The sequence below is a fragment of the Phocoena phocoena genome, chromosome 3, assembly GCF_963924675.1.
Source record: "Phocoena phocoena chromosome 3, mPhoPho1.1, whole genome shotgun sequence".
NCBI lineage: Eukaryota > Metazoa > Chordata > Mammalia > Artiodactyla > Phocoenidae > Phocoena > Phocoena phocoena.
The window spans coordinates 60,793,831-60,821,815 of record NC_089221.1 but is presented as its reverse complement, the minus strand read 5'-3'; the positions used below and the strand labels follow the sequence as shown (position 1 = coordinate 60,821,815).

At 40.3% G+C, this 27,985-nt stretch overlaps 1 protein-coding gene across 2 annotated transcripts in view; it reads right to left on the bottom strand.

The window, feature by feature from the left end:
• IQGAP2 (IQ motif containing GTPase activating protein 2) overlaps window positions 1-27,985 on the bottom strand; it is a 239,231-nt gene that overhangs the window by 13,939 nt on the left and 197,307 nt on the right. For both annotated transcript variants that reach the window (XM_065874499.1, XM_065874500.1), the window contains 9 exons: window positions 25,599-25,748; window positions 22,391-22,554; window positions 20,003-20,227; window positions 18,629-18,769; window positions 18,193-18,277; window positions 17,315-17,547; window positions 15,142-15,274; window positions 9,552-9,654; window positions 8,650-8,791 (listed from right to left, as the gene is read on the bottom strand). In XM_065874499.1, coding sequence (XP_065730571.1) covers window positions 8,650-8,791; window positions 9,552-9,654; window positions 15,142-15,274; window positions 17,315-17,547; window positions 18,193-18,277; window positions 18,629-18,769; window positions 20,003-20,227; window positions 22,391-22,554; window positions 25,599-25,748 — 1,376 coding nt within the window. The remainder of the gene's footprint in view (window positions 1-8,649; window positions 8,792-9,551; window positions 9,655-15,141; window positions 15,275-17,314; window positions 17,548-18,192; window positions 18,278-18,628; window positions 18,770-20,002; window positions 20,228-22,390; window positions 22,555-25,598; window positions 25,749-27,985) is intronic.

Below are 27,985 nucleotides of genomic sequence, written 5' to 3'. Positions count from 1 at the left end.
GAAGAATGATCACAACCATTTCCTCTGGCCCATGACCCTTTGCTGTTGGGGATTTACAGGCTGTCTGGGAATGCACAGAGAAATGCTCCCCCAAGAGTCAGAGGTGGGCACACAGCTCATTACAGCCACGTGGGAGACGGCCCTGTTCCTGAGGCTTAGAGAGCCAAGTATCTATCCTTTCTGTCCCACACAACTCCCTCCTCCAATCATCATTATAAATGCATTAAGCTGGAACATCGAGTTAAAAATAAAAGCTCTGGGTGATTTTAACAAACGTAAATACAGTGACTGTCTCTTATTTGAACTAATATTCTAGGAATGACTGACGATATATGCTTCCAGGAAACTCCCAGCTCGACTCTTCAGAGACACTATCTGATGACCAAAATGACCAAGGTCACTCAAGTATGCCCTGCTAGGGACAAAGAATGTTATTTGTTCAGGAGTGGCTGAAGGACAAACTGCTTACACAGCCTTTCTCTTGAAATTCTACTTTATGTCAGGCCTCTACTGGAACCCACTGCCAAAGCTCTACCCCAGACATCTTACATGTAAATAACCATCCAGTTTCTTGACAGGGAATTCAGTACCTCACCCTATGGTATGCCTAATGGTTAAGAACACTGAGTCAGACAGATCTAAGGTTGAATCAGGGTTCCTGTTGCTTACTAGGTGTGTGGACTTGTGCAAATTATACAGTCCCTATAGTGGGTTTTTTTTTTTTCCATTTATGTAATGGGAATCTCTCAGGACTGAATGAAGATGCACGTAAAGCCTCTCTCTAGGGTCTGACGTGTGGTCAGCACTCACATGGTCATTAAGCTGTGCTGCCCAAGATGGCATCCACTGGTCAGCAGGTGGCCAGTGGGCACTTGAGACATGGCTGGTCCTAACTGAGATAAGCATTAAGGGCAAAACACACACCAGGTTTGGAAGGCTCAGTATGAAAAAAGGAATGTACCATGTATCATTAACAATTTTTTTACACTGATTCTATATTGAAATGATAACATTTTAGATATATTGGGGTAAATACATATATTAGAATTAATTTCACCTGTTTCTTTTCAAAATGTGGCTTCTAGAAAATTTAAAAGTAACTGTGTGGCTGACATTAAATCTCTGTTGGCGAGCACAGCACTGGAACAGCCCATTCTTAAATGGGAAGCCCACTCTGAGAGGCCTGCCTTCCAGTATGGTCCACTCACTGGATCCAGTGAGTCACAGGACATCAGCACCGAGGGGGACCTTGGGCAACAGTCCAATCCCTGATTTTACAAATGAGTCAGCTAAGACCTAAGAGGTTCAATCGTTATAGAAGGTCACATCCTATTTTCTAGAGTTGCAGGAAACAAGTCGATTTCCCCTTCCTCATCATCAGCCCCTCATCAACCTGCAGAGAGTGCCAGCATTGTGTCTACGTCCCCTCTTCTCTTTTTTCCAAGTGAAACCCCTCAGTTCCTGAAACCTCTTCACAATAGGAGTTAGAGAGAGTTTCCAGTCCTGCTCACATATCAGTTTGCCAATGACTTTAAGACATGTCCCCTCCCCACCTTAATGCAAACACAATATTCTAGATATGGTCTGACCAGCATAAATCAACTGGTTCAAGTTTTGGCCCCATGGCTGTTCATATAATAGGTAAGACAGGCTGGTCAAACTCTGCCACCCTCCCTGAATTAGGAAAGTTAAGAAAAAAAGAAATACACCTGGGAGTTTCTTCATCACAGCTCTGCTCAAATCCCATGGTCAATGAATGAGACCGCCTGGTGCTTGTAAACTGGTGTGGTCCCTCAGGTTTGGCCATTGCACTCAAAGGGTGTCTGTTATCACATTCTGACCGGGACCATTCCTGAGCCTCCCTCTCTGCCATCTGCCTTACAGTGTGCCCGAGGTTGAAAAGGAATTGGTGTTTGTAGAAGCTAAAAAATATTTCCAGGGCTTCCCTGGTGGCACAGTGGTTGAGAGTCTGCCTGCCGATGCAGGGGACACGGGTTCGTGCCCCGGTCTGGGAAGATCCCACATGCCGCGGAGCGGCTGGGCCCATGAGCCACGGCCACTGAGCCTGCGCGTCCGGAGCCTGTGCTCTGCAACGGGAGAGGCCACAACAGTGAGAGGCTTGCATACCGCAAAAAAAAAAAAAAAAAAAATCCAATTGTTTAAAATTCTAATAACATGATTATACATTTTTATCACCAGACCTTGAATATCTCCTTAGCCATTTATTGCTCATTTACTGCCAGCTTGGACTACAAGCAAGAAAATCTTGCAACTGGGATGATGGATGCCTAAACTGAATTATGTGATAGGAAAAAAATTCTTACGAGATGACAACTAAAGCACTCAGGCAGCTAAGTATGAATAAAAGCCATCTATAATGCCTTCTACTTACACACTTCCATAGAAAAGCAAGCTTAATAAAGGCCAAAAGGATCACATACTATAAGTTGAATCGTAAGTTATAATGAGAGAGATTTTCTTTTCTTTTTTTTTTAGTTTACTATTTTTAGCTGCACTGGGTCTTTGTTGCTACGCGCGGGCTTTCTCTAGTTGCGGCAAGCGGGGGCTACTCTTCTTTGTGGCGCACGGGCTTCTCATTGCAGTGGCTTCTCTTGTTGCAGAGCACAGGCTCTAGGCATGTGGGCTTCAGTAGTTGTGGCTCGCAGGCTTCAGTAGTTGCGGCTTGCGGGCTCTAGAGCACAGGCTCAGTAGTTGTGGCACACGGGCCTAGGTGCTCCACGGCATGTGGGATCTTCCTGGACCAGGGCTCGAACCCGTGTCCCCTGCATTGGCAGGCAGATTCTTACCCACTGCACCATCAAGGAAGCCCGAGAGAGATTTTCAATTGTACAGTTCTTTATAATTTATAAGGTGTCACTGTGTGACTTCATTTACTCACCAGAGTCCTCCCTTTCCCATCATCTCCCCTCTTCTCCATTTGATGGATGAGGAAACAAATGGGGAAGTGATTTGCTGAGTCCAACGGCTAATGTGTGAGATTGGGGCTGTAATCCCAGGTCTCCCTAGGACTCCTCAACCAGGCTCTTTTGTTCGTTTGTCCTTTTAATACCACCATGCTTGGTAGTATTAGCAAAATGGCAATAGCCCAAACCGAGGCTCCCTATTCCATAAAGATATGGAAGGGAAACAGAAATAGAATGTTTCTTCCTATTCCACCATGTGCCTTCATGTCCCTTACTCTGTGTCATTCCTTCTCTGTGGCCTGGGAAGCAATGCCCCAGCATCAGGTATACAATAACTGCTCTGCTATCATTCTTATTGTTTATTCTATGATCCCTAAGAGTGCAAAGGACAGTGACCTTGCCCTCAAGTTGTAAAACCTTGTGATCAAGAGTGTAGGCCCACTTCCCATCCCGTGTGTGGGCTCTGTGTGGAAGAGCTGGGAGCTGCTGAGGGAAGGTTTCCTTTTGGTGCTGACCCAGGAGAGAGAGATCCAGGCTCAGAACTTCTCCAGCTTCACCCTGTTGAAGCTGCGGCACTCCTCCGCCATAGGTGGGGTCAGCCTAGGGGCCAGGCACGTGGGGCACCTCCTCCCCATGGACTAAAGCCCAGTGGACATTGGGTGCTGGAGCTTTTTCTCCTTTTCCTTGTTTTTTTGTGAAAAAGAAACACCTATAGAAGAAAATAAATGTACTTTACCCACTCCCCCACAAAAAATAAATAAATAAAAAAAAAAAAAAAAAAAAAGAGTGTAGGCCCAGAAAGATTTAAGACTGTCTGGATTTGAACCTATGCCCCACTTACTAACTATACTACCAGGAAAGGGTTTTTGTCTGTTCTGTGCCTAGTTTTCTCTTACATAAAACCCAGGTAATAACCTCTACCTCTTGGAGTTGCTGAGAGTATTATATGACTCATGGATGTTGTTATGTCATACATGTTGTTATCTGTTATTATCTATATCCATATCCATAGGACAGTCCCTGGTACCTGGTAAGCACTACACAGGTGTTTGGTATTATTATCATCTTCATCCTCATCTAATTATTAAGAATTATGAAACTAGCATGGAATTAAATTTACAAGCACAAGGATTAACAGTGCCTTATTCAGGGACCCTCATGAAGATGAATTACTCATCACTGCAAAGCTAGTGATTTTGTAATTAATAATAAGGGGGGCATTTTGAAAGTTAAAAATACAACCTATTTAACAAGGAGGCAAAATAGTTTTTTGATAGAGAAAAGCCAGTTATTTTTATCCCCAACAGCTCTGCATTCCATGACTGTCTACTTCTTAGTAACTTCTGAAAGGCACTGTCTGATTTCAGTTAAATTTGGTTCTCTAATGAAGAGTCTCAAGAACTATATTTTATGTTTGAGTTAGGAATTTGGTTTATTGCTTGGAAGAAAGTCATCCCCATAAGAGTTTTCGAATCAGTATTTCCAAGCGTCTATCAATGGAACATCAATGGCCTATGAATTTAAAGCATGTCAGTGCCCATCTACTTACTTCCCATAATTTTAGAATTTAATTTTCTCACCTCAGAGATAAAGACTCAGACTAGGTGGTCTCCAAGCTCCTTGTCAATGACACATTTTATAATTATCTGTTAGTACCAAGATTTTGAAATATATACTTAAGGTATAATGTATTTGGAAGTAAGGCTAGCCTAACATCATGGAGCGAACTCTGCTGACTGTTTTGGGCAATACCCAAATTCCACTTTTGGGGAAGGCTACTTGGTCAGTCTTCATTTCAAGTTGTTATCCACGATGATCCACTGGGCTGCTTAGTGAAGGGCTCTGCTAACAGCAGGATCTTGAAGTATGCCCAGAGGAAGGCTTTCTAGACCCCAGAGGCCTATGAAAGCAGTAAATTATTGAATCTATTAAAGCATTGGCCCAATAGTCTTTTTTATATAAATGGAAAAGTTGATCCTACAGTTCACATGGAATTGCAAGGAACCCCAAGTAGCCAAAAGAATCTTGAAAAAGAACAACCTGGAAGACTCATACTTCCCAACTTCAAAACTTACTACAAAGCTACAGTGATAAATGCAGTGTGGTACTAGCATAAGGATAGGCATATAGATCAATGGAATAGAATTCAGAGCCTAGAAAACCATACATGTATGGTAGACTGGCTTTTGACAAGAGTGTCTAGACCACCTAATGGAGAAAGAATAGTCTCTTTAAGAAATTGTTGTGGAAAACTGGGCATCCACATGCAAAAGAATAACGTTGGACCCCGACCTTCCACCATACACAAAAATTAGCTCAAAAGGGATCACAGACCTAAGTATAAAAGCTGAAACTATAGAACACTTTAGAAAAAAACACAAGAGTAAATCCTCATGATCTTGAATTGAGCAATGAATTCTTATGACACCAAAAGCACAAGAAACAACAACAAAAAACAGATAAACTGCATTTCATTAAGTTAAAAAACTGTTCTACAGAAAAGGATATTACCAAGAGAATAAAAAGACAGCCCTGAAATAATGCCATTTGCAGCAACATGGATACAACTAGAGATTATTATACTAAGTGACATAAGTCAGAAAGAGAAAGACAAATACCATATGATATCACTTATATTTGGAATCTAAAACATGACACAAATGAACCTATCTATGAAACAGAAATAGAATCACAGACATAGAGAACAGACTGGTGGTGGCCGGAGGGGGGTGGTGGTGGGGCTGGCGGAGGGATGGAGTGGGAGGTTGGGAGCAGATATAAGCTTTAATATATAGAATGGATAAACAACAAGGTCCTACTGTATAGCATAAAGAACTATATTCAATAGCCTATGATAAACCGTAATGGAAAAAATATATTAAAAAGAAGAATGTATATATATAACTGAATTACTTTGCTGTACAGCAGTAATTAACATAACATTGTAAATCAACTATACTTCAATAATAAAAAGACAACCCATAGAAGGGGTGAAAATATTTGCAAATCACATATCTGATAGGGGTTTACCATCCAGAGCATATAAAGAACTCTTACAACTCTGCAACAAAAAGACAAACAATCCAACTAAAGAATGGGCAAAAGACTTGAATAGACATTTCTACAAAGAAGACAGGCTGACAAGCACATAGAAACATTATTAATTATTAATCATTAGGGAAACATTATTAATCATTAGGGAAATGCAAATCAAAACCACAATGAGATACTACATACCCACTAGGATGGCTATAACAACAAAATAAACAAAACAGAAAATAAATTTTGGTGAATTATGGAAAAATTGAAACTCTCATACTTTGTTGGGAGGAATATAAAATGGTGTAGCCACTGTGGAAAAAAGGTCTGGCAGTTCCTCAAAACAAAATTACCATATGACCCAGCAATTCCACTCCTAGGTGTATACCCAAAAGAACTGAAAACAGTATTCAAGTAAAAAGATGTATATAAATGTTTACAGTAGTACTATTCACTATAGCCAAAAGGTAGCAACAACCCAAATGTCCAAGATAAATGTGGTATGTCCATACAATGGAATGTTATTCAGCCAAAAATATGCTGAATAAGAGAAGCCAGACACAAAAGGCCACATATTGTATGATTCCATTATATGATATTTCCAGAATCGGCAAGTTCATAGAGACAGAAAGCAGAAACGATGCCCCAGGGTCACTGGGGAATGACTGCTTAATGAATACAGGGTTACTTTTGGGGTGATAACAATGTTCTGGAACTAGATAGTTGTGGTGCTTGCACAACATTCTGGACGTACTAAGTGCCACTGAATTGTATACTTTAAAAGGTTAGATTGGTAAATTTTATGTTGTGTGTATTTTACTACAAAATACAAGAGTAAGTAAGCAAAGAAATAAAACCACTGGCTGGCTCTACTTGGAATGGTGATTAAAGAAGTAGACAGTACTTTTTTCTAGCATACAGTGGGGAGGGAACCACACAAGGGCTGAGGCAAGTAGGACAATGCACCAGGCCTTCCTGGCTAAGATGCATTGCTGCCCCACACACCTGACTTTCATGGTTTTGCTTTTGAAATGTGCACTCCAAAAATTCACAGAACCATGGAGACTCAGATTCAGAAATAAGTATAAATATACACGATGTTCAGACTATTTGATATTTTAGACTACCCCAATCATGATCTCCATTCATTAATGCAGACATCTGAGTTGACTGCATCTAGAAAATGGTGCTCAAGTAACAGACAAAATTAATTATGAAAAAATTTCTTCCTGTTACTTCTAAAGGACAAAGCTTATGAGATCACAGGATAACTGGCCTAATTTAATTTGCATGGTGGAACCACAGGACCCGTATTTCCAGTTACCTTTGTAACTGGCACATGCTCAGAGGAACACAGGGAGCAGCTTCCACAGTTTTCCCCCTTTTTTCTGTTGCCCTGTCCTGAGCTGTCTCTGCAAGTGCAATCTGACTTCATCATCAGTAGTTTAAAGGAACTGCCCTCAACTCTTATGAAGCCAAGTTTGTGTAGGAGTCCTGCGTCCCTCAGGTGAGCTGTGCTGTCCATCAGACTGCAGACCCCCGGAAGGCAGGGACCCTTAATGGCTTGCTCACCGCTGTGTCCTCAGCCTCAAGCCCAGTGCCATGGACACAGAGTAGATACTCAAGTATTTGGCTACGTGAACAAACAGATCCTTAGAGATAATCGGAGCACAAAATAAACAAGCCTAGTAGAAGAAGCACATATGTACATATTCCAACATAGCACACTAAGTTTTTTTTTTTTGCCATTTTCATGGCATTGAATATCTGGAAAAAGTCAACTAGAAATGAGTACTGTCCAAAGCATGTCAGTGGCAGAACAGAAAGGTCCTGTAGCAAATTAAAACAACCTCAGAATTCAGGGTCTGTACCTTGGAAGTCATGTGTGAAGTATTATTTAAATACTTATTTATTTCCTTTTCTCCCCATTTCCCATTTCCATTCTCCACCTCACCCCAACGTACAACTGTTCTAATGTGTTAATGCGAATCCTTTTGGTTATATTGGTTCTTAAAAACTGTATTGTTTGGTGAGCAGCTGGCTTTGGTTTAAGGCGTCTCGATTTATGGTGATGGATCATTCTTTCTTACCCTGTATGTAAAGGACTGATGTGGAATGTCCACGAGGCCTTGACGGAAAAAGTACAGTGTTAATTAAAAGTGTGAAAGCTTCGCTTGAAATCTTTGAGAACAAGAAATTGGGTATAAATAAAGTCAAAGTTGGTCAAGATATCCAGGCTTAGTTTAATAGGCAAGGTGTCTAATAAATCAGATAATAGCATTATGTCTTATCGTGTGTGCCTTTTACGTTAACATTTTATACCAGAAAATAAATTAGGTTCAAGGTATTTCCTTGACTATTCTTTTGACCACTGAAACAGATATTTCCTTTCAGCTACGTGAGGCCTTTCACCAGCTGAGTTAATCATTTCTTAAAGGAAAGGAATCAAATTACTACAAGGAAAACTAAAAAACAAGATAGGCTTTAAGAAAGTATCATGATATTTAGTTCCCTCTTAAATTACAAAGAGTCTACTATTCCTTAGTTAGATGTTTGATGGATAAACATAATGTATTTCAATATTTAGATATTTTAAAATGGATTATTTGAGGAATTAGCCTTATTTGAATTTGCATGGTTTAAGATGCATAATTGGAGACATGTGCTCTTTAAGCTCCAAACTTACTTGATCATGAGGCTTTGGCCATCTATAGCTTCACCATCCCCTATGTCGTACTTGCTGGTCAGGAAAAGGGAAATCTCAGTCTTTGCAAGTTGACTTAGTGTGTTTACCTTGTCAGGGTCACTGGGGTCAACAGCTCCTTCCCCTGTAGAATAAAATATTGTTATTTTTCCAATTCACTGATTGTGACAGTGGCATCAACAACGTAAGAGAAAGGTTCTGTAGGAAACATGGGCTTGGTAGTTGAACAGGAGATCATGGTCCTCAGAAGAAAACACATTCCAGGGCTTCCCTGGTGGCGCAGTGGTTGAGAGTCCGCCTGCCGATGCAGGGTTCACGGGTTCGTGCCCTGGTTCGGGAAGATCTCACATGCCGTGGAGCGGCTGGGCCCGTGAGCCATGGCCGCTGGGCCTGCGCGTCTGGAGCCTGTGCTCCGCAACGGGAGAGGCCACGGCAGTAAGAGGCTCGCGTACCGCAAAAAAAAAAAAAAAAAAAAAAAAAAAGAAAACACATTCCAATACACTTTAAAAAATCTCTGAATTAAACATTAAAATAGCATAGGACATCAATATTCGAAATCTGAAAAAAATTACTAAAAGAGAGAACTGTTAATAAAAGACACCATTGGAGAACATAGCAAGGAACGTCTAATAAATTTCACTCTTTTTCTTTCTTTATGGTTGACAAATCGTTTTTGATGTATCTAGAGCTTCAAGAGCATCAAATTGTTTGATAATCTAGCACACTAAGAATTACAGAATCCTTCATGTAGGAAGGGGCTAGTGTAGTTATCCTTTAAATAAACTTAAGTATTAAATTATAACGATTTTTTGATCTAGGATAGGAAAACCAACCAACCATCCAACCAACCAATCAAATACAAACCAGAGGGAAGAAGCCCTTACCAAGGAAAGATTCCACATTAGGTACCTCTCCCAGCAACTCCAAAAGTTCATTCAGTAAGTCATTTTTTTCAGGGGCAATTGCATCCTGGTGTTCCAACAGGAGCTTTATATAGAAAGCAACACACATACAAAAATAAAAGTCAGTTCTCAATGGCTACCATATTTACATAGTTCCCTTCCCAGTTTTTCATAACTTTTTTCTGATATTGTTTGAACCTTAAATACAAGTCTGACATATATTAAAATTAGAGATCACAGAGAAACACAGCTTGCATTTTATCTTAGAGGCAAGTGCCCACTCTTCATCGAGAAACTGTAGTTTTGTGAAAGGTGTTCATAAACACTCTTTCAGCAAGATCTTGCAAGATCTGCCAAGAGGCAGCCTTCTTCCACCTAAACCCTGTGCTCCCTCCATGTTTATACAAAAGTCAAAGTTGAGGGATAAATTAGGAGTTTTGGATTAACACATACACACTACTATATATAAAATAGATAACCAATAAGGACCTACTGTACAGCACAGGGAACTATACTCAATATTTTGTAATAACCTATAAGGGAAAAGAATCTGAAAGACTACACACATAGTAGTCTGAATCACTTTTCTGTACACCTGAAACTAACACAGCATTGTAAATCAACGACACATCAGTAAAAAAGAGGAAAAAAAAGTCAAAGTTGGGGAAAGAGTCTAGAACAACACACAAGTCTCTTGGCTAATATGGTAGCAAACTGTAAGGACATTTCCATAACTCTTCAGAGAAAAATTATTCAGTAATCAAACACTATATATTTTTTCAAATCACCACAATTAGCTATTTCAATCTGTCTGGCATTGAAGATCTTTCATGGGTATGGATAGCAGAAATGCCCATATGATTCCTTGGCCTGAGACCTAGATGTACCAGCTGGTTCTTCCTTTCAGAATTCCAAAAATGGATTAAGGGGAACACTGCTGGGTGTTTGCCAGGTCTTAGAGGAAACAGTAACTCTGGGGGCACAGCTATGAAAACACAGCTGCTCTTGTTTTCATTTAGAGTTAAATTAAAACAATGTTTCCAAAGTGTGGGACTGGTATCCCTGGTGATGGGAAATCTAATTTTAGTTGTTTTGAGTAGCTAACTTATAAAACACTGAATCATATAATAAAATTAGTCTTTTTCATTTTTAATCTCTTTTCTCTCAACAGCTTTATTGAGATACAATTAACACACCATCACATCCACGCATTTAAAACCTATGATAACGATGGTTTTTAGTATATGCAAAGACTTGTGTAACCATCACCACTATCTAATTTCAGAATATTTTCATCACCTTAAAAGAAACTGTGTACCCATTAGCTGTCACTCCCCAGTATTACCCCTTCCTCCTGGAAGCCATTAATGTACTTTCTGTCTCTACAGATATAGCTGTTCTGGTTGCTTCACATGAGTGGACTCATACAATGTGTGTCCTTTTGTGACTGGTTTCTCTCACTGAGCATGATGGTTTCAAGGTTCATCCAGGTTGTAGCATGCATTGGTTCCTCTTTATCCCCGAAAAACTTTTCAATTATGTGGATATATCGCACTTCATTCATTCATCTTTTGATGGACATTTGTTTCCAGTTTTTGGCTATTATGAATATGCTGCTGTGAACATTCATGGACCAGTTTTTGTGTGCACATGTTTTCATTTCTCTTGAGCCCATACCTAGGAATTGCTTCATCACATAGTAACTCTGTTTAACATTTAGGAATTGCCAAACTGATTTCCTAAGTGGCTGCATCATTTTGCATCTCCACCAGCAGTATATGAGAGTTTCAGTCATTCTATATCCTTGCCAACATTTATTATTACCTGACTTTTTAATTCTAGCTATCTTAGTGGGCGTGAAGTTATCACATTTTGGTTGATGTGCATTCCCTGATGACCAATAATGATGAGCATCTTTTCATGTGCTTATTGGCTATTGTATATTTTCCTTGGAGAAATCTCTATTCAGATCGCTTGCCCATTTAAAAATTTTATTTTTATGTTTTTATTTTTAACTGTAGTAAAATACACATCATAAAATCTACCGTCTTAACCATTTTTTTTTTTTTTTTTTTTTGGTATGTGGGCCTCTCACTGTTGTGGCCTCTCCCGTTGCGAAGCACAGGCTCCAGACGCACAGGCTCAGCGGCCATGGCTCACGGGCCCAGCCGCTCCGCGGCATGTGGGATCTTCCCAGACCGGGGCACGAACCTGTGTCCCCTGCATCGGCAGGTGGACTCTCAACCACTGCGCCACCAGGGAAGCCCTGTTTTTGTTTTTATAGTAGCCGCCATAATGGGTGTAAGATGGTATCTCATGTTTTTATTTTTTTCTTTTTCTAAACCAAATGATAGATTTATAGGCTGTCTCTATTATACAATGAGGCAAAATCATTGTGGTTTTGATTTGGATTTCCCTAGTCATTAGTGATGTTGAGTATCTTTTCATGTGCTTGCCAGCCATTTCTATATCTTCTTTGGAGAAATGTCTATTCAGGTCTGTAGCTCATTTTAAAATTGGGCTGTTTTTTGTTGTTGTCAAATTGTGAGAATTCTTTACATATTCTGGATATTAACCCTTTATCAGATACAGTATATGATTTGCAAATATTTCTTCCATTCTGTAGGTTGCCTTTTCACTGTGTTCATTGTGTCATTTGATGTACAGTTGTCCATTTTTAAATCAGATTATTTATCTCACCATGGAGTTGTGGGTTTTCCTTATGTATTCTGGATCCAAGTCCTTTAACAGATACATTATCTGCAATTATTCTCTCTCATTCCCTTGGTTGTCTTTTCTTGATGGCAATGTTTATAGCACAAAAGTTTCCAACTTTGAGGAGGTCCAATTTATCTGTTTTTTTGTTTTGTTTTTTTTCCTTTTGTGGCTTGTACATTTGGTGTCATATCTAAGAAACCATTGCCAAGGTCACAAAGATTTCCTCCTATGTTTTCTTCTAAGAGTTTTATAATTTTAGCTCTTATATTTAGGTCTCTGATCCATTTCAAGTTCATTTTTGTATAGGGTGGAAGGAAAGGGTCCAACTTGATTCTTGGCATGCGGATTTCCAGTTGTCCCAGAACCATTTGTTGAAAAGACTATTCTTTGCCCACTGAACTGTTTTAGTCCCTTGTCAAAAACAAATTGACCACAGATTTGAAGATTTCTAGACTCTCAGTTCTATCTCATTGACGGGTATGTCTATCCTTATGCCGGTACAACACTGCCTTGATTACTTCCTTTTCCATTCTCTTTTAATCTTTAAGATTAGTGAAGGAGAGAGTTATCTGTTTAATGCTGAATTTTCCCTAACATTCCCTGATACTTACAAATTGGGTTTTTAAGAAAGGGAGAGGGGGCCTCAGATGCATAGCTTCAAGGAAGCAACTATATTCAACTACTTTTAAAGTTCTGTCCACTGTAAGACATGCTAGTTTTTCTACTATAGTTAGATTTAAAGCAAGATGTTATATAAGTAACACAGATGACAGAAAGACACGGTGAAATTTGGAAGTAGTACACAGGATATTTTGGGGTAAGGTAAGTCAGAGACAAGAACAAAATAAGCAAGATGGATACATTTATGTTCTAGTTCTCTGAAGAGATGGGACAGCTGATGGGCTGCTGTCTCTGGAAGGGATGATTTAGGCAGCCAGCTTCTACTCTTTATTCTGATAATGACAGAACATCAGAATTTCCTGAAAATGTCTCCTTAAAGAGCTAATGTTCTACATGTTCCTTAGAGAACAAGGGACAAGTATGTGGACACAGGCGTGGCAAGTCATGCTACTGCCGTGCTTGTGTCTGCATGTGGACACCTCCTCACTTGAGACAGACAGTAAACAAGGACAGTCTTTCCCTGCAATTACACTTCTCCCATGTTATTACATCTGCTTCCAACATCACACATGATGGAATTCCAAACTGGTTACGAGTTATGTTTCCCAGGACTGGATTCTGTTTTCAACTCTTGTTGACGAAAGGAACAGACTATTTCTCCTTGAAGAGTAACAGTCTAAATTAATACAGTAACATTGTCTCTCAGCTCTCCTTGGGAAAGAATCTCTCACTTTTCCTGCATGTGGCTATTGCCCTCAGCACATGTGCAGCCAATGTGTGGACATCTTTTTGAGATGAAAAATTTGCCATAAAAAAATAGATAAATGCGTCGTGGCTCAAATATGAATGAGTCTACTTGTTCGTTAGAAAATTATTTTTGCAAGTGCTGCATATACTGGATGTGTTTGCTTGGTGATTTGGGGTGTTTATATATAGGGAAAACAAGTATAGCCTCTTTATTTAATCAACCCACTCACGCCCTCAGCTGGTCATTCAGATCTGCTTTTGTTTAGGGTCACTCAAAACACTGATGGAGAGCTTGTTGCAAATGTCAAGGAGGTTCCCTGTCCCAACCCTGAAAGAGGGAAATCAAAAGTTGATTCAATCTTTCTTTCCAACCCATCTTTAAGGTTTAGTTACTTAGAAGAGTTTAATATGAAGACTGAAATTTTGAGCAGCCAATTTTGCTACTTGTTACCATATCTGGTTTGGTGGGGGGAAGGGCTGGCCCTTTAAGAGGTGTGTATTTGTCGTGCTTTCCGCCAGTTGTGTGTATCAGTTGAAGCTGGGTGCATCCTTAACCAGGGCTTCTTGAGCTTCAGTGTGTATCTGAGTCACCTGGGATCTTGGGAGAATGCAGGTTCTGATTCTGGAGGTCTTGGGCGGATTTCTCGCATATCCTCAGGACTTAGCTTGGAGTAGTCATGTCCAGAACTGTTCTTGAAAAGGTTATGCTTTAAGAACCTAGCTGGTTCAGGAAATAAGCTCTGGTCTTAAGCAAACAAAGACCCTCACCATGCCGAGAAAACTGCCCTGCCCTCAAAATGCACCTAATACAGGCTAATGGTTGATGGTGGTGATGTCTGCACGTGAACCAGAGGGAGACATTATGACACAGCAGACTGACAGTGCCTGGTTCTAAGAAATGGGGTTTTCCAGAACAACAGAAGCGATTCTTTGTAGGCGGCTATTGCTGGGGTGTGGGGTGTATGTCTTCTTTTCCCCAACCTGGATACGCCTGTTTATCCCTTCCCTCCTTATGTCCAAACATTAGAAGAGAGGGAGCATTCTCCTTTTCCCAGAAAATTACTGGAAATGCGAAGAGAATTCTTGAAAGGGGGAGAGACCGACTCTGGGGTCCAGGCAGTGTGGCCCTGGTGGGTGGAGAAAATATCAGGGCTGCCCGGGCTCGGGGCTTAAACTACACATTCACCACCTGACTGTAACTGGATCACGGAAGAAGTAAACTTTCCTTGCTTGAGAGAAGGAGTTTTCCTAAGGCACAAGAGTCAGGGAATACATGTATCATGTCAAAGGTAAACTTTTCCTGTTCGGGAAAAGGAGATTAGTCAATGCATAAGGGTCAGGGAATAAATAATTCAAGTATTTTTTAGGTTGAGAACATAAGTAGGAGCACACGCTTACAGTAACACCCTGTAGAAACTAAACATTTTCAAGAGCAGATGTTTGAACCCCGTGTCCATTGCTAAGACCCTCCTCCAAACTCTCTTACTGAATGTGTGCTGATGATTTCTTCAATTGAAATATAAATGACTGGTTTGCTGACTGTCACCACATCTGTGTATTTATCCATATTAAACTTTTCTTCTGGTTCAGGGACATTACATGCTTCTTTGAAATATTTCCTAAAAAAGGAAAAAAAACCAAAAGTCTTAAGACAGAGTCAAATTTGTGAATAAAATGGCTTTAACAAAATGGTGAGAAAATCTTCAGTGATGGCTTGTGCTTTGTTTTCTACTGTACACCTCGGGGGACCTGTTCCAGCACCTTCCAAGTCTGGCTCTGGACCTCGAAGCCGAGTCCATGTTTCCGGATGTTGGACCCAGGTCCTCAGAAAGGAACAGACAGAGCATTTAGGGCCTCAGGCCCTGTGACTGACCCAAGGTAATCAAACTATGGGCAGGTCATTTAAAAAATACGATTTTAAAAATGCCCCCTGAAATCTACACAAAAATGGCAGTACTGATGTTCCCTGATCTAAGAATCAAGTCTTTGTAGAGAAAACAATCCATAAAGCAATTAGCCAAATTTGCTACTTTAATTGGCACAAACTCCTGGGGATTTCAACACCCTTTCAGAGTTTCTGTTACCAATTTGACAAAAATTCAAGTTAAGCCTACTCTACTCTTAGTTGATCCAGACAACAGTTGCTGGCTGGAAAGGCTGTTAAGACCAGACACACAGATACATACAAGGCTCCCTTCCACCAGTGCTCAGACTCTAAAAAGTCTGCTATTTTAAGCTACAGCAAATTTCAACAGAGAGATGGAGAAGAGCCAGGTGTGCTGCGATGATGGTTTAGGAAGGATTCTTTGCACAGGTAGAGTCGATATCTTATTCTATAAATTTGCAAATGTTTCATATGCCTGAAATTATCCTTGGTGTATCTCCTAAGGGCACCCAAGGCTTGTACACCAGAAAGACCTGTGCCTTCCCACCCCAAGGCCGGGGCAGGGTAAATGGCAGGCAGCCATGCTCTCACGTGCCAACTGGTCTTTCTGCACATTTTGGTTGTAACTTTTCATGGTTGCTGAGGAACACAAAGGATTAATATGAGCGGAAGAGAAAAAAAAAAAAAAAGATGAATTTAAGAGATGAGGGGAGGCTTTTGGTTTTATTTCCTTTTAAATGAAGAAGAGCTGGAAACTTAGATGTTTGGTAGGAATAATCTGAGAAAAAAGGAAGCAAAAAGAGGTTCTAATAGCAGATAAGGATTTGCAAGAAATGGATGTTACTTTTTTAGTCAGTGAGGAGACCTAAAATTAGCAGCTTGAGAAAATCAAGACTTCCCATAGTAAGAGGATTTGGGGAAAATTTCTCACAAGAGGCCACAAATTCCATAAAGAGAGGAATGATCATGAACTACCTTTGTCAGCAGATAAATCACTAATCTGGAAAACTGAGGAATGGGAAATTATCATTTTCCAAGTGAGGCATGAAAGAGGCCACATAGATGTCATACTTGTACGACTGGCTGAATGGCAGAAAAGAGAAAGCGAACGCCAAGATGAACGTGCTTCCTCAGAGAGCTTCAGGGTGAGTGAACCTTCCTGCTAGATTCAGTCCTCCTCCCGTATCCCCGTGGAATGATTAATGATACAATTCGGAGAGCTTATAAAGTCAATAGACTTAAGTCTTACATGCATATTTGAGAGATGTTCGAGAACAGAACAGAACATGTTCACACACAATCCTCAACAAACATAGAAGCTGGATTCTCCCAACCATCCCAAACCAAATACACAGTTTCCTACTATTGTTTGATGCAGATAAAGGCAAGCTTTTCCTGAATGGACAAAATGATACCCTCTTTTTAAGTTCAGAAAAGCAGAAGTTAGCTATTTTGATTTCTTTAATTCTAAGTATTACAAGCCTATAGCGTACCAAGAAGATTAAAAATTTCTTCTTGTCAGTAGCAGAAATCATACACATGGGGATGACTCAATGTAACAGGGGCACTGGGGGTGGTGGGGGGACGGGGAACACCAGACAGAAGTAATCCCGCCTGCTCGGACTCCCTCCTCTTTCCCCATAGCAACAAGCAGTACGAGAAATGCATGCAGCCCCCTGAGGTTCCTGCCCCCAAGCCCAGCTCTGGGCACAGAACACACATTCCTCTTGCTCACCATCCTGCAAGTTTCTCCAAAGGTAACGATACATCTCACCTGAACTCCTGATACGTCTCTGATAAATAATTGTTCATAGATGAGAGATGCTCATTTTCTCCTTCAAAGAGCTTGTTGGAGGCTGCATGCTGAAGGACCTTGGCCACTGATCCCAAGTTTCTCCTCTGGTCGGAATTTATCTGACCTCCGGCTGTCATATCAATGATATCAAAGCCGTCTGGGGCGACGATGGCTGGGTTCATGTACCGATAGTACAGGAGATTTCCAACAATCTGGAGTGATGTAGAAGAAAAGACTATTTTTGAGAGAGAAAACTCAAGAGTTTGGAGGGTTTTTTAAAGTTAATATTAACTGACATTTCCCAAGACAGCAACTCGTTCTCTGATCTGAATCTTAACAAGGAGTTAAGTAAAGGTAGTGAATATAATCACACATTATTAATATAGTTAACAAAATTATTTTTGGTGAAAATATGCTACTGCCCCCCTCCAAATTCTCTAATATAAAGAGCCTCAATAATGTATAAGAGCTCCCAACTAACCTCATAACAATAATCTTGAGAGCCATTAGAATAGAAGACTTGTAGCTTATTATAAAAAGTCATACAGGGCTTCCCTGGTGGCGCAGTGGTTGAGAGTCCGCCTGCCGATGCAGGGGACACGGGTTCGTGCCCCGGTCCGGGAAGATCCCACATGCCGCAGAGCGGCTAGGCCCGTGAGCCATGGCCACTGGGCCTGCGCGTCCGGAGCCTATGCTCCGCAACGGGAGAGGCCACAACAGTGAGAGGCCCGCGTACCGCAAAAAAAAAAAAAAAAAAAAAAGTCGTACAAGGGGAAAAATTTTACAAAATAGTGTGTTGGTAATTTTGGCTCCTACCCCCAAGAGAAGCTATGGTGAGATCACCCTTGAAAATCTACCTTTAAAAGCTCATCTTCTGTTGCATCGGGAAATTTCTCACGGATCGAATTCTTCAGTACTTTGGCTATATACCTCAATCCATAACTATATGGAAAACAGATGACAAAAGAAAATAATGGAAAAAGGCTAAGTGAGGAAGAAACACACAGCGATTGTTCCAGTCAACTAAAGCCAAGCAGTTTTCCTAAAAATTAAACACAAAATGAGATGGTAACGGAATCACAGGACTGCCATGGATGATCGTACTTGAGCGCTGTTTTGTACTGTTCCCTCTTTGGAGAACAGTTATGAATTTAAAGTGCAAATGTTGGCAAACTTTTAAACTAGTAAATGCAATATGAGGAAAACGCCTATCTTCACTACAGGGGTTTATTTTACATAGTATTTCAAGAACTTCTAGCGAAGAAAGTTAAAGCTGCTACATATACAACTTACGGCAGTAGATCAAGGGAAGAAATGATAGAACTCAGGACTTTGTCGGTGACCCTTCTCAGGTTCTCGATGGATGCCTCCAGTTTGTTTTTCACTTCTGGGTACGTCAGCGCTTGTTCTGTGGTCACATCGTAAGGCAGGTTGCTGAAACCACAACGAGGGCTTCCGATTAATTGGGGGCCTAGGTAAGAGCATGTGTATCCTTGCCACATTGGTTCTACCATCAAGCTTTGTATCGTGAAGTAGAGTTTGCCCACCAACTCCAATGATAAAATGTTTGCTTGGGGCAGGGGAGAATCCACACGGAACCCTCTGCCACCAGAACAGCAGGGTGACTCCAGGCTCTCCATCTGGGCTCTTCTGGCAAAATAACAGGCAGACCCAGGTAACGTAGACCCAGCTATCTTTCTCTGTCTCTCCCCTCCTCTCTCTTTTAAATTATAAAGAGCAGTATGTTCTTTACAGAAAAATTTGCATATAAGCCAACAAGAAAACAATACTGACCCCAGAGACAACTACTTTTCCTTATTTTAGTGTATAACTTTCTGGTCCTCTGCTACGCATGTGTGTATATGGGTGTAATGCAGTTCGTGTCTATACACATCCCATACAGATCTTACGTGTGTGTATATATGTGCATTTTTTTTTGATACAGAAAATGAGTCATTGTACCAAACTACAACCAAGAACTATGTTATGAACAGTTTACCCAGGCAACAAATATATTTCTATACCACCATTCCAGATAGTCACTACTCGATTATGTTATATAAACATTTATTTAACAGATTCCCCAAAGCTAAATATTTTGACCCTCCCCAACTTTTGTGATTACAAACAGTGCTGTGACAACCACCCATGTAATTCTCTGTGCATATCTTAATGATTTCACATGGCATCCTTTTGCAGGAAATTAAAAGCTGGGATTGCTTGGATCAACAGATTGCTACCTAGAATAAGCCAATCCCACCCGGCTTGTTGAGGCCTACATGTTCAAGTTACTCACTTGGTCATTGTAAAAAAAAAAAAAAGTAGGTATTATAAGGTTAAGAGGTCTATGTCTAGGTCTAGGCCTGGGTTTAGAAACAACAAAGAAAAACGAAGGGAGAGAACTACAGAAATTGTGGCTTCGGGAATCAACTGGTACTGAAATCTGAAAATACCATGTACCGCTAAGATGAGTAGGAGTCCAAGAATGTGGCCTGCCTGCCTGGGTATGTTAAGGGAGGTAACAACATCTTAGATTGAAAACCGACTTTGCACAGTGAATTTTGTTCTTTTAACAGAGCTTAACAGAGCTTAAGAGTATGTATAAATATACACATAAAAATGATCATAAAACACAACTGAAAACCACCACTGCCCAGGCTTTGCTACCTGGCTTCTCCAGTCTGTGTTTCTAGTTGGTTCACCCAGGCCTTGTACACCTCGACGGGGCTTGTGTTGATGATCAGGGATTTGTCATCGATGATCTCTTTCACCACCGGAGCCAGAAGCTGGCGCAGTGTGTTCTGTCCACGGGCACCTCTGTTGAAGCTGACGACCATCTTGATGACTGTAGGGTTCCCAGTAACTATGTCCTGGACCTGGTCCACCTTTGATCTAAAAAAGGCCCAGACCAAACAAAATGGTTTGCCTCTATGCATAGAGTTTTAAACAGTGTATATTCTCTCTGGCGGGCAAGGGCTTTGGGGGGCTGTATTTTTCTCCATTGAAGATCAAAGACGGTGTGATTTAAAACGAAGCTATCTCCCGTCTTTATTTGGTGAGCACACCTGAGCCAAAGGAGACTTTTGGTGGACATGGCCCACATGCTGTCTTTTGTAATACAACCTCTGAGTCTGAAACTTGTGGGAAGTTAAGGCAAAGCTTTCTCTCTAAGTATGACCATTCTATCTGCCTCCATCACTAGACAACATGCCTGACCTATCTGGCTAAAGGTTTGCAGTGGTAACAGGGCCTGTAGAGCAGGATCTACAATGCATGTCCTGATTCTAATTTATCAGGGCTATTGGAAGACTGAGTGTCCATTAATAAAGTGGGTCTCAGAATCCCCCGTTTATTATTTTTATTAAAAAAAAAAGGAAGCTATCATTCGTAAGATGACTTATTCAAGAAATTTAAGGGTCTAAAAATAATTTCTCAGCTTTAATTCCAATCTAGAAGGCAGGAATGAACTAAAAATGGACCTAGACTAATAATAATACTGGGTGACGGTGTACAAGTTGGGATGCTCCCTGTCTCTTTCCTGGGAGTTAGCCTTGAATTTCCAGTATTCTGCTGGATATTGGAAATATTTCACCCACATGTTCTACACCTAAAACTCAAACTCAGTGTTGAAAATCTAATCTGTGCCTTTCTCCTGTGCATGCCCCCCCCCGCCATTTCCCTGAACTGTATAGCTCCAATTCATCCTGTTCATATGTGGCTAGCAGATAGATCAATCTTCTAAAAACTCAATGTGGTCACGTCAAAAACCTTGCACACCTTCCCAGAAAGTAAAAAGAGCCTCAGCATTTGGGCCTACACTCAATGTCTCCCATGATCTGGCCCAATCTTACTTTCTTGGTGGTCACTAATTAAGTCACCTCTTGGCTAGACTAATCTACTTTCTTTCTTGCCCCTTGGCCCATACTGTTTCTAGCACCAGAGTGCCTTATTTCCCTTTTCCATTTCTTTTTATAAAAACTGTAGATATTCTTCAAGGTTTTGGGTCAACTCCTTCCTCTTCCATACAATCTTTATCGATTGACTGTATTGGCACTTTTCTTTCCATCCCTCTGATCTGTTATACTGTGCTTATCATTCGTTTAGTACTTACCTTATTCTACTACATAGCATTGCTATTTCTCATGAATCCTGTTTCTCATGCTGCCTTATAGACAGCATGAGGGCAGAGGTGCCTGGCTAATAGCTTCAGAGACCTATAGGATTAGCATCGCTTAAGGGATCCAGAAGTAAGGAAGACAGTTAAGATCCATCTAGTTGGCTAAGGGCATTTCTCATGGGTTCCCCCCCCCCAATTCATTATAGCTGCCTACACATTTTTTACATTAACTGAGTAAAAAATAAATTAGCAGCAGCTTACATTCCAGTAAGAAGGAAAAACTATTTAGCAGAGATCATTATCCTCATCTGTTTATGGCTTTAATACTCACATAATTTTAATTAGGTTTTCTCACTGACTTTTTCTTAATATAAATTTATTTTATTTATTTATTTTTGGCTGCATTGGGTCGTCGTTGCTGCGCGCGAGGTTTCTCTAGTTGCAGTGAGCGGGGGCTACTCTTCGTCGCGGTGCACGGGCCTCTCATTGCGGTGGCTTCTCTTGTCGCAGAGCACGAGGTGCATGGGCTTTAGTAGTTATGGCTCGCGGGCTCTAGAGCGCAGGCTCAGCAGTTGTGGCGCACAGGCGTAGCTGCTCCACAGTATGCAGGATCCCGGACCAGGGCTTGAACCCGTGTCCCCTTCATTGGCAGGAGGATTCTCAACCACTGCGCCACCAGGGAAGCCCTCACTGACTTTAAAAGAGCTTTGTATACTTGCAAAATCAAGAGTGAATTTAGCATTAGAAAAGATATCACTGCTGGGAGAAAGCTGTACCTGAATATATCTATGATGATGTGGCAATTTCTCAAGAAATTTGATAATTTTAATATGTATAAATAACTTATAAGAAAAACTTTAAAATTATTTTAGTAAATCAGAGATAGCCACCACTAACAAAAGGTATTGGTATTTTTACATATATACTTATATACATACTTTATTTCTTCCTCCAGAGCAGTTTTAAAAAGCTTGAGGAGTAGATATTCTTCCCGTTGATTGGAAGCGTAATTGTATAGGGTGAAAATAACAGTATCCATAAATTTAGTTGACTTGTTCTGTGGCATCTGGAAAATCAGCTTAGCGAGGTACAAAGGATTTGTCTGAAGGAAAGTGAGAAGAAGAAACACCCCCCCACAAAACTATATGTTAATATATTATTAAAAGCAGAGAGGAGTCCCCAGTTCCTTGCACTTTAATGACTTATTATGTATAAAGCATATAGAAGAGTATCTGGCACATATTAAGACTTTAAAAGGTAGCAGGTAATACTAATACTAAACTATAGGACGTTATACTAGAAAGTTACGGTAGGATTTAAATTTTATATACTATATCATGACATATTTAATGGAGTATAATTGTATTATGTACACTCTACACCATTTGGAGCCACACAGTAATATTTATTGTAGAAACACAGGAGGCGGGGGGTGGCTGATAGATCTGGTATCCGAAGAGACTGGCAAGAAGGGACCAAGGGCTCAGCCGAATAGACTGTCCTAGAAGGACTGATGAATGAATAGAAGGAAACACATCCCATATTCTGAGACAAGAAAGAAAAAGAAAAGGATACATTTACATGTGGAGACAGTGGGATGGCCATGATGTTTTAGAAAGCATGAGAAGGTAGGAGTGAGGCAGGGAGGCTGAACAGAGGGGTGAAGGTCAGGATAGTTCATGGGGGAAATGCCAGAAGAACCTGACAAGAAGCCCATATGCTTAGTGTGGGAAAAGAACCACCCCAGAAGGCTAAGATAAAAAGAAGACAAGAGAGAAGGGGGTGGCTGATAGACCCGGTATCCGAAGAGAGAATCTCTTTAAATTAAAAAAAAATTTAAAGATGGACGAGAATTAAAAAAAACTTGACATGTAGTTCAGCTTAGGATGGAGTTCAAGAGATGTAGCACCAGTCTTTGTGGTAATGTGGTTTTTCTGAAGGAGTTACACCAGATGGAGGTTAGAAGAAAAAAATATAATATTAAGGTGACAGAGAAATTTGATAGTCCTACTCTTTATCCTCCTTCCGATGAGAAAAGAAAATTTTCCATACATGGAAACCAGTATTTAAGAGTCTCAAGCAGTTTGGCTTTAAAAATTTTAAGAAAACCCTAATTCTAGTTTAGTTTACCACTTAGATTTACTTTCAAGCTCATAATGACTGGCTGAAATTTTATGAATAAGCAGCTCAGGACAACCTTTTCTTAGCATTCTGGGGTGATTCTTTTCCCACACTAAGCATATCGGCTTTTGAGAAAGGAAAATTACTCTAAAGCCAAAGAAGCCTCATTCCTCTCCGATGACCTAAAAACTTTAAATTTAGGCTCATACAGAAGAGACAAGCCCATAGCAAAACCTACACTAGCTGACCTGCTACTTTGGCTAAGAATTGCCAAAGGTGAAAGGGATCCACGCCGTTTGCTTTTCTATAGCTTCCTCATTGGTCTTGGGTTAATGTCTCCAAAGCAGACAGGAGAAAAGGTGAAGAAAAATAAATGATTTTTTGACACTTCACTCAGTACTGAATGGTCATGCTCTGGTTCTATTAGTTTTGGATCGTTTAGGGAATAAACCTTGTGGAATTATTCTAAACACGCTCCTATGCTTTTTCTCCTTCCCATTAATGAGCCTCCACTTACATAACAGGGTAAACTATACAAATCTTAGGCCAGCGACTAAATTTTCACCTTCCTAAATGACACAAATTCTATCAAAATCCAACAATAGAAAACTAAATCCTAAAGAAGCTTCGTACACTTGGAAGTTCATGGATGTCAAAAGTGATAAATGTGAGAACCTACTGTATAGCACAGGGAACTCTACTCAATGCTCTGTGGTGACCTAAATGGGAAGGAAATCCAAAAAAGAGGGGATATATGTATACGTATAGCTGATTCACTTTGCTGTAGGGTAGAAACTAACAACATTGTAAAGCAGCTATACTCCAATAAAAATTAATAAAAAAATGATAAATGCTTAAGATTAAATTTATAACTGGTGGATGCCTATTAACCTAATTTCAGCAGACAAAAAAACCTTCCCCTGCCTAGTGCGAGCCCCCTTTCTTTCTGGAAAGGAAGCTGTTGTTAAGCACTGGATTCCACGGACAATTCTGTTTTAACATTTTTCCTTCTATGCTGCCACATGGTGGACATCTGGAGTACTACACCTGTTCGCCACTCAAAGTAGAGAATTCTCAACTCTACGAAAATTAACGTCTCTTCTCTCAACGGGTCTAGCCACACCTCATTTATATTTTGGGTAATGTGTTCTCTGTGCACCTAATGCCAGCGACGTCCTCAAGCAAAGATTCAAGCATCTCCACGCCTTGACGGAATCACTGCCACCAGCAGCGGTCCCAGGGACACCTGACTTTCAAGGAAGAACTGCTGATCCATCTTTTTTTGGGAAAATTTTCCTGCCGAGGGGAGGTTTTGTTTCTATCTCTCACTATCGTTCACTGTTTCCTTTGGGACTAACTGTATGTGCTGGTGGGCGGATGAGGTTGATCAATGGTCAAACAAACAAAAAACTCGTCCACCAGACAGAGTCCAGCCCTAACCAGTCCAGCTTAGTTCTCACCCACACTCTTGAAGCAATGGAAAATTACTGTTCACTTAGATCACAGTCATGCCGTGGAAATAATGAAATAAAAAAGGGATCCCATTTCCCTAATCCAAACTCTCTGGCTCCTTCCTCCAAAGAAGGGCAGTCTGGTCCTGGTACAGATCTGTTTTTCATACGGTTACTTTAATTTTTTCATGTTTGACAGCATCTGAGGCTATTATTAGATTTATACTGTTTCTGCCGATAACTGCAGTATAACGTAGTCATGAAGAGCGTGACTGAAGTTTTAAGTCAAACTGCCAGGGTCCCAATACCCTTGTTTTCCCATTTACTGGCTGTGTCTCAGTTTTCTCACATGTAATACAGGAATATCAGTAAATTATTTTTTGATGGTTCCCAGGGCTGTACTAAGAATTAAAATGAAATAATGTATATCAAGCACCTAGAATAGCACTTGGTACTTAATAGTGCTCAGAACATGTAAACGATTATAGCCTTAGCATGGGACAAGATCTACTGTAAAACACCAACGGGGACATAGCATTTACCCAAAACTCACAGTGAAAGAAATTGTTCTCACCTGTAAAAGATAAAAAAGCTGCTGATATGTTTCCAGTGTTTTTCTTCTCTCCTTACTCAAACTTTTGATCCCTTGGTTGTCAGTGTTATTCAGTATTTGCATTTCTCCACCTTTTTTCTTATTCAGTTTCGTTCTGTGTGAAATTACATCCTGGAAAAAATTTTTATGAAATTACTACTTTTTATGCTGGTACTCTTTACCTCCTTCCTTCTCAGACACCCTGAGACACACACAGTTGGAAAGATTAATTTTCCACATTTCCCTCACGAAGAAACAAACGGACAGAGAATGTTAAAGAAATTAAGAAAATCCAAATTGCAGGTGAATTTGGCTTTTGTAATATTTGTTCTCCAAAGCTGTAGGCATTTGTTCTTAGGATGTAATGTAGGTCCCAAGACAATTCAATAGGGAGAGGATAATCTTTCAAAAAGTGATGCTGGGACAACTGGATATCCAGGTTCAAAAGAAAGAAGTCAGACCTCATCCCATAAACAAAAATTAACTCAAAACAAAGTGAGAGTGGCATAGACATATATACAGTACCAAACGTAAAATAGATAGCTAGTGGGAAGCAGCCGCATAGCACAGGGAGATCAGCTCAGTGTTTTGTGACCACCTAGAGGGGTGGGATAGGGAGGGTGGGAGGGAGGGAGACGCAAGAGGGAAGAGATATGGGAACATATGTATATGTATAACTGATTCACTTTGTTATAAAGCAGAAACTACCACACCATTGTAAAGCAATTATACTCCAATAAAGATGTAAAAAAAAAAAAAGAGATCAAAGAACTAAATGTAGGAGCTAAAACTATAAAACTCTTCTAAGAAAACCTAGGCAAAAATGTTTGTTACCCTGGATTAAGCAATGGTTTCTTTTAAGGGTGTGTGTGTGTGATAATTTATTTAATCATATTCCTTTTGATAGACAGTTAGTTTCTTTACATTTTATTACTATTTCAGAGTGTGTAGGGAGCCTTCTTGTACATGCATCTTTGTGCACGTAGATAATGGTTTCTTACATACGACACCAAAAGCACTAGCAACAAAAGAAAAAAATAAAGTGGACTTCATAAAAATTAAAACCTTTGTGCTTCAAAGTACATTATCAATAAAGAAAACCCATGGAATGAGAGAAAATATTTGCAAATCATTTCTTAGATAAGGGACTTGTACCCACAATATACTATAAAGAACTCCTACATCTCAAAAATAAAAAGACAAATAACCCAATTAAAAAATGGGCAAAGGATGTGAACAGACGTTTTCCCAAAGAAGACCTACAAGTGGCTAATAAGCACACGAAGAGATGCTCAACGTTAACAGTTATTTGGCAGCTCCTCAGAAGTTAAACACAGGTGACCATGCGACCCTGCAACTTCACTGTTAGGTATATACTGAAGAGAACTGAAAACATATGTCCACAGAAAAACATGTACCTGAATGCTCATAGCAGAATTACTCCTAACAGCTGAAAAGAGGGCACAACCCAAGTGTCCATCAACTGATAAATGGGCAAACAAAATGTGGTGTATCCACACAATGGAATGTTATTGATCAGTAAAGAGGAATGAAGGACTGATTTACGCTACTACAAAACAGTGAACTTTAAAAACACTATGGGCTTCCCTGGTGGCGCAGTGGTTGAGAGTCCGCCTGCCAATGCAGGGGACACGGGTTCGTGCCCCGGTCCGGGAAGATCCCACATGCCGCGGAGCGGCTGGGCCCGCGAGCCATGGCCGCTGAGCCTGCGCGTCCAGAGCCTGTGCTCCGCAACGGGAGAGGCCACAACAGTGAGAGGCCCGCGTACCGCGAAAAAAAAAACCCAACACTATGCTAAGTGAAAGAAGCTGGTCACAACAGATGACATATTGTGTGACTCTATTAATATGAAAAACCAGAACAGGCAAATCTATCAAGATAGAAAGTATACTAGAGGTTGCTGTGGCTGGGAGTTGGAGTGAATAGGTAATGACTGTTAATGAATATGGGTATTTTTTCAATTGAAGTATTATTCATTTACTATACAATTCATCCTTTTAAAGAGTACAATTCAGTGGTGTTCCATCTAGTTGCAAGGTTGTGCAACTGTCACCACAATCCAATTCCAGAACATTTTCTTTGGGGTTTCTTTTTGGGGTGATGAAATGTTCTAGAGTCAGAGAGAGGTGATAGTTGTACAATTTTGGGAATATACTAAACACTACTAAACTGTAACCTTTCAAATAATGAATTATATCTTTTGAAACTATAGAAGCACTTGCAAAAAATATGCAATGTAGAAATTAGAAATGGAAGGGAAGAGAAGCCTCTAAATATTTAACAAAGTTAAGGGTTTTCCCTCCCAATCATGCTCCTTTATTTACAGGGAAATGTGGAAAATGTGTGGC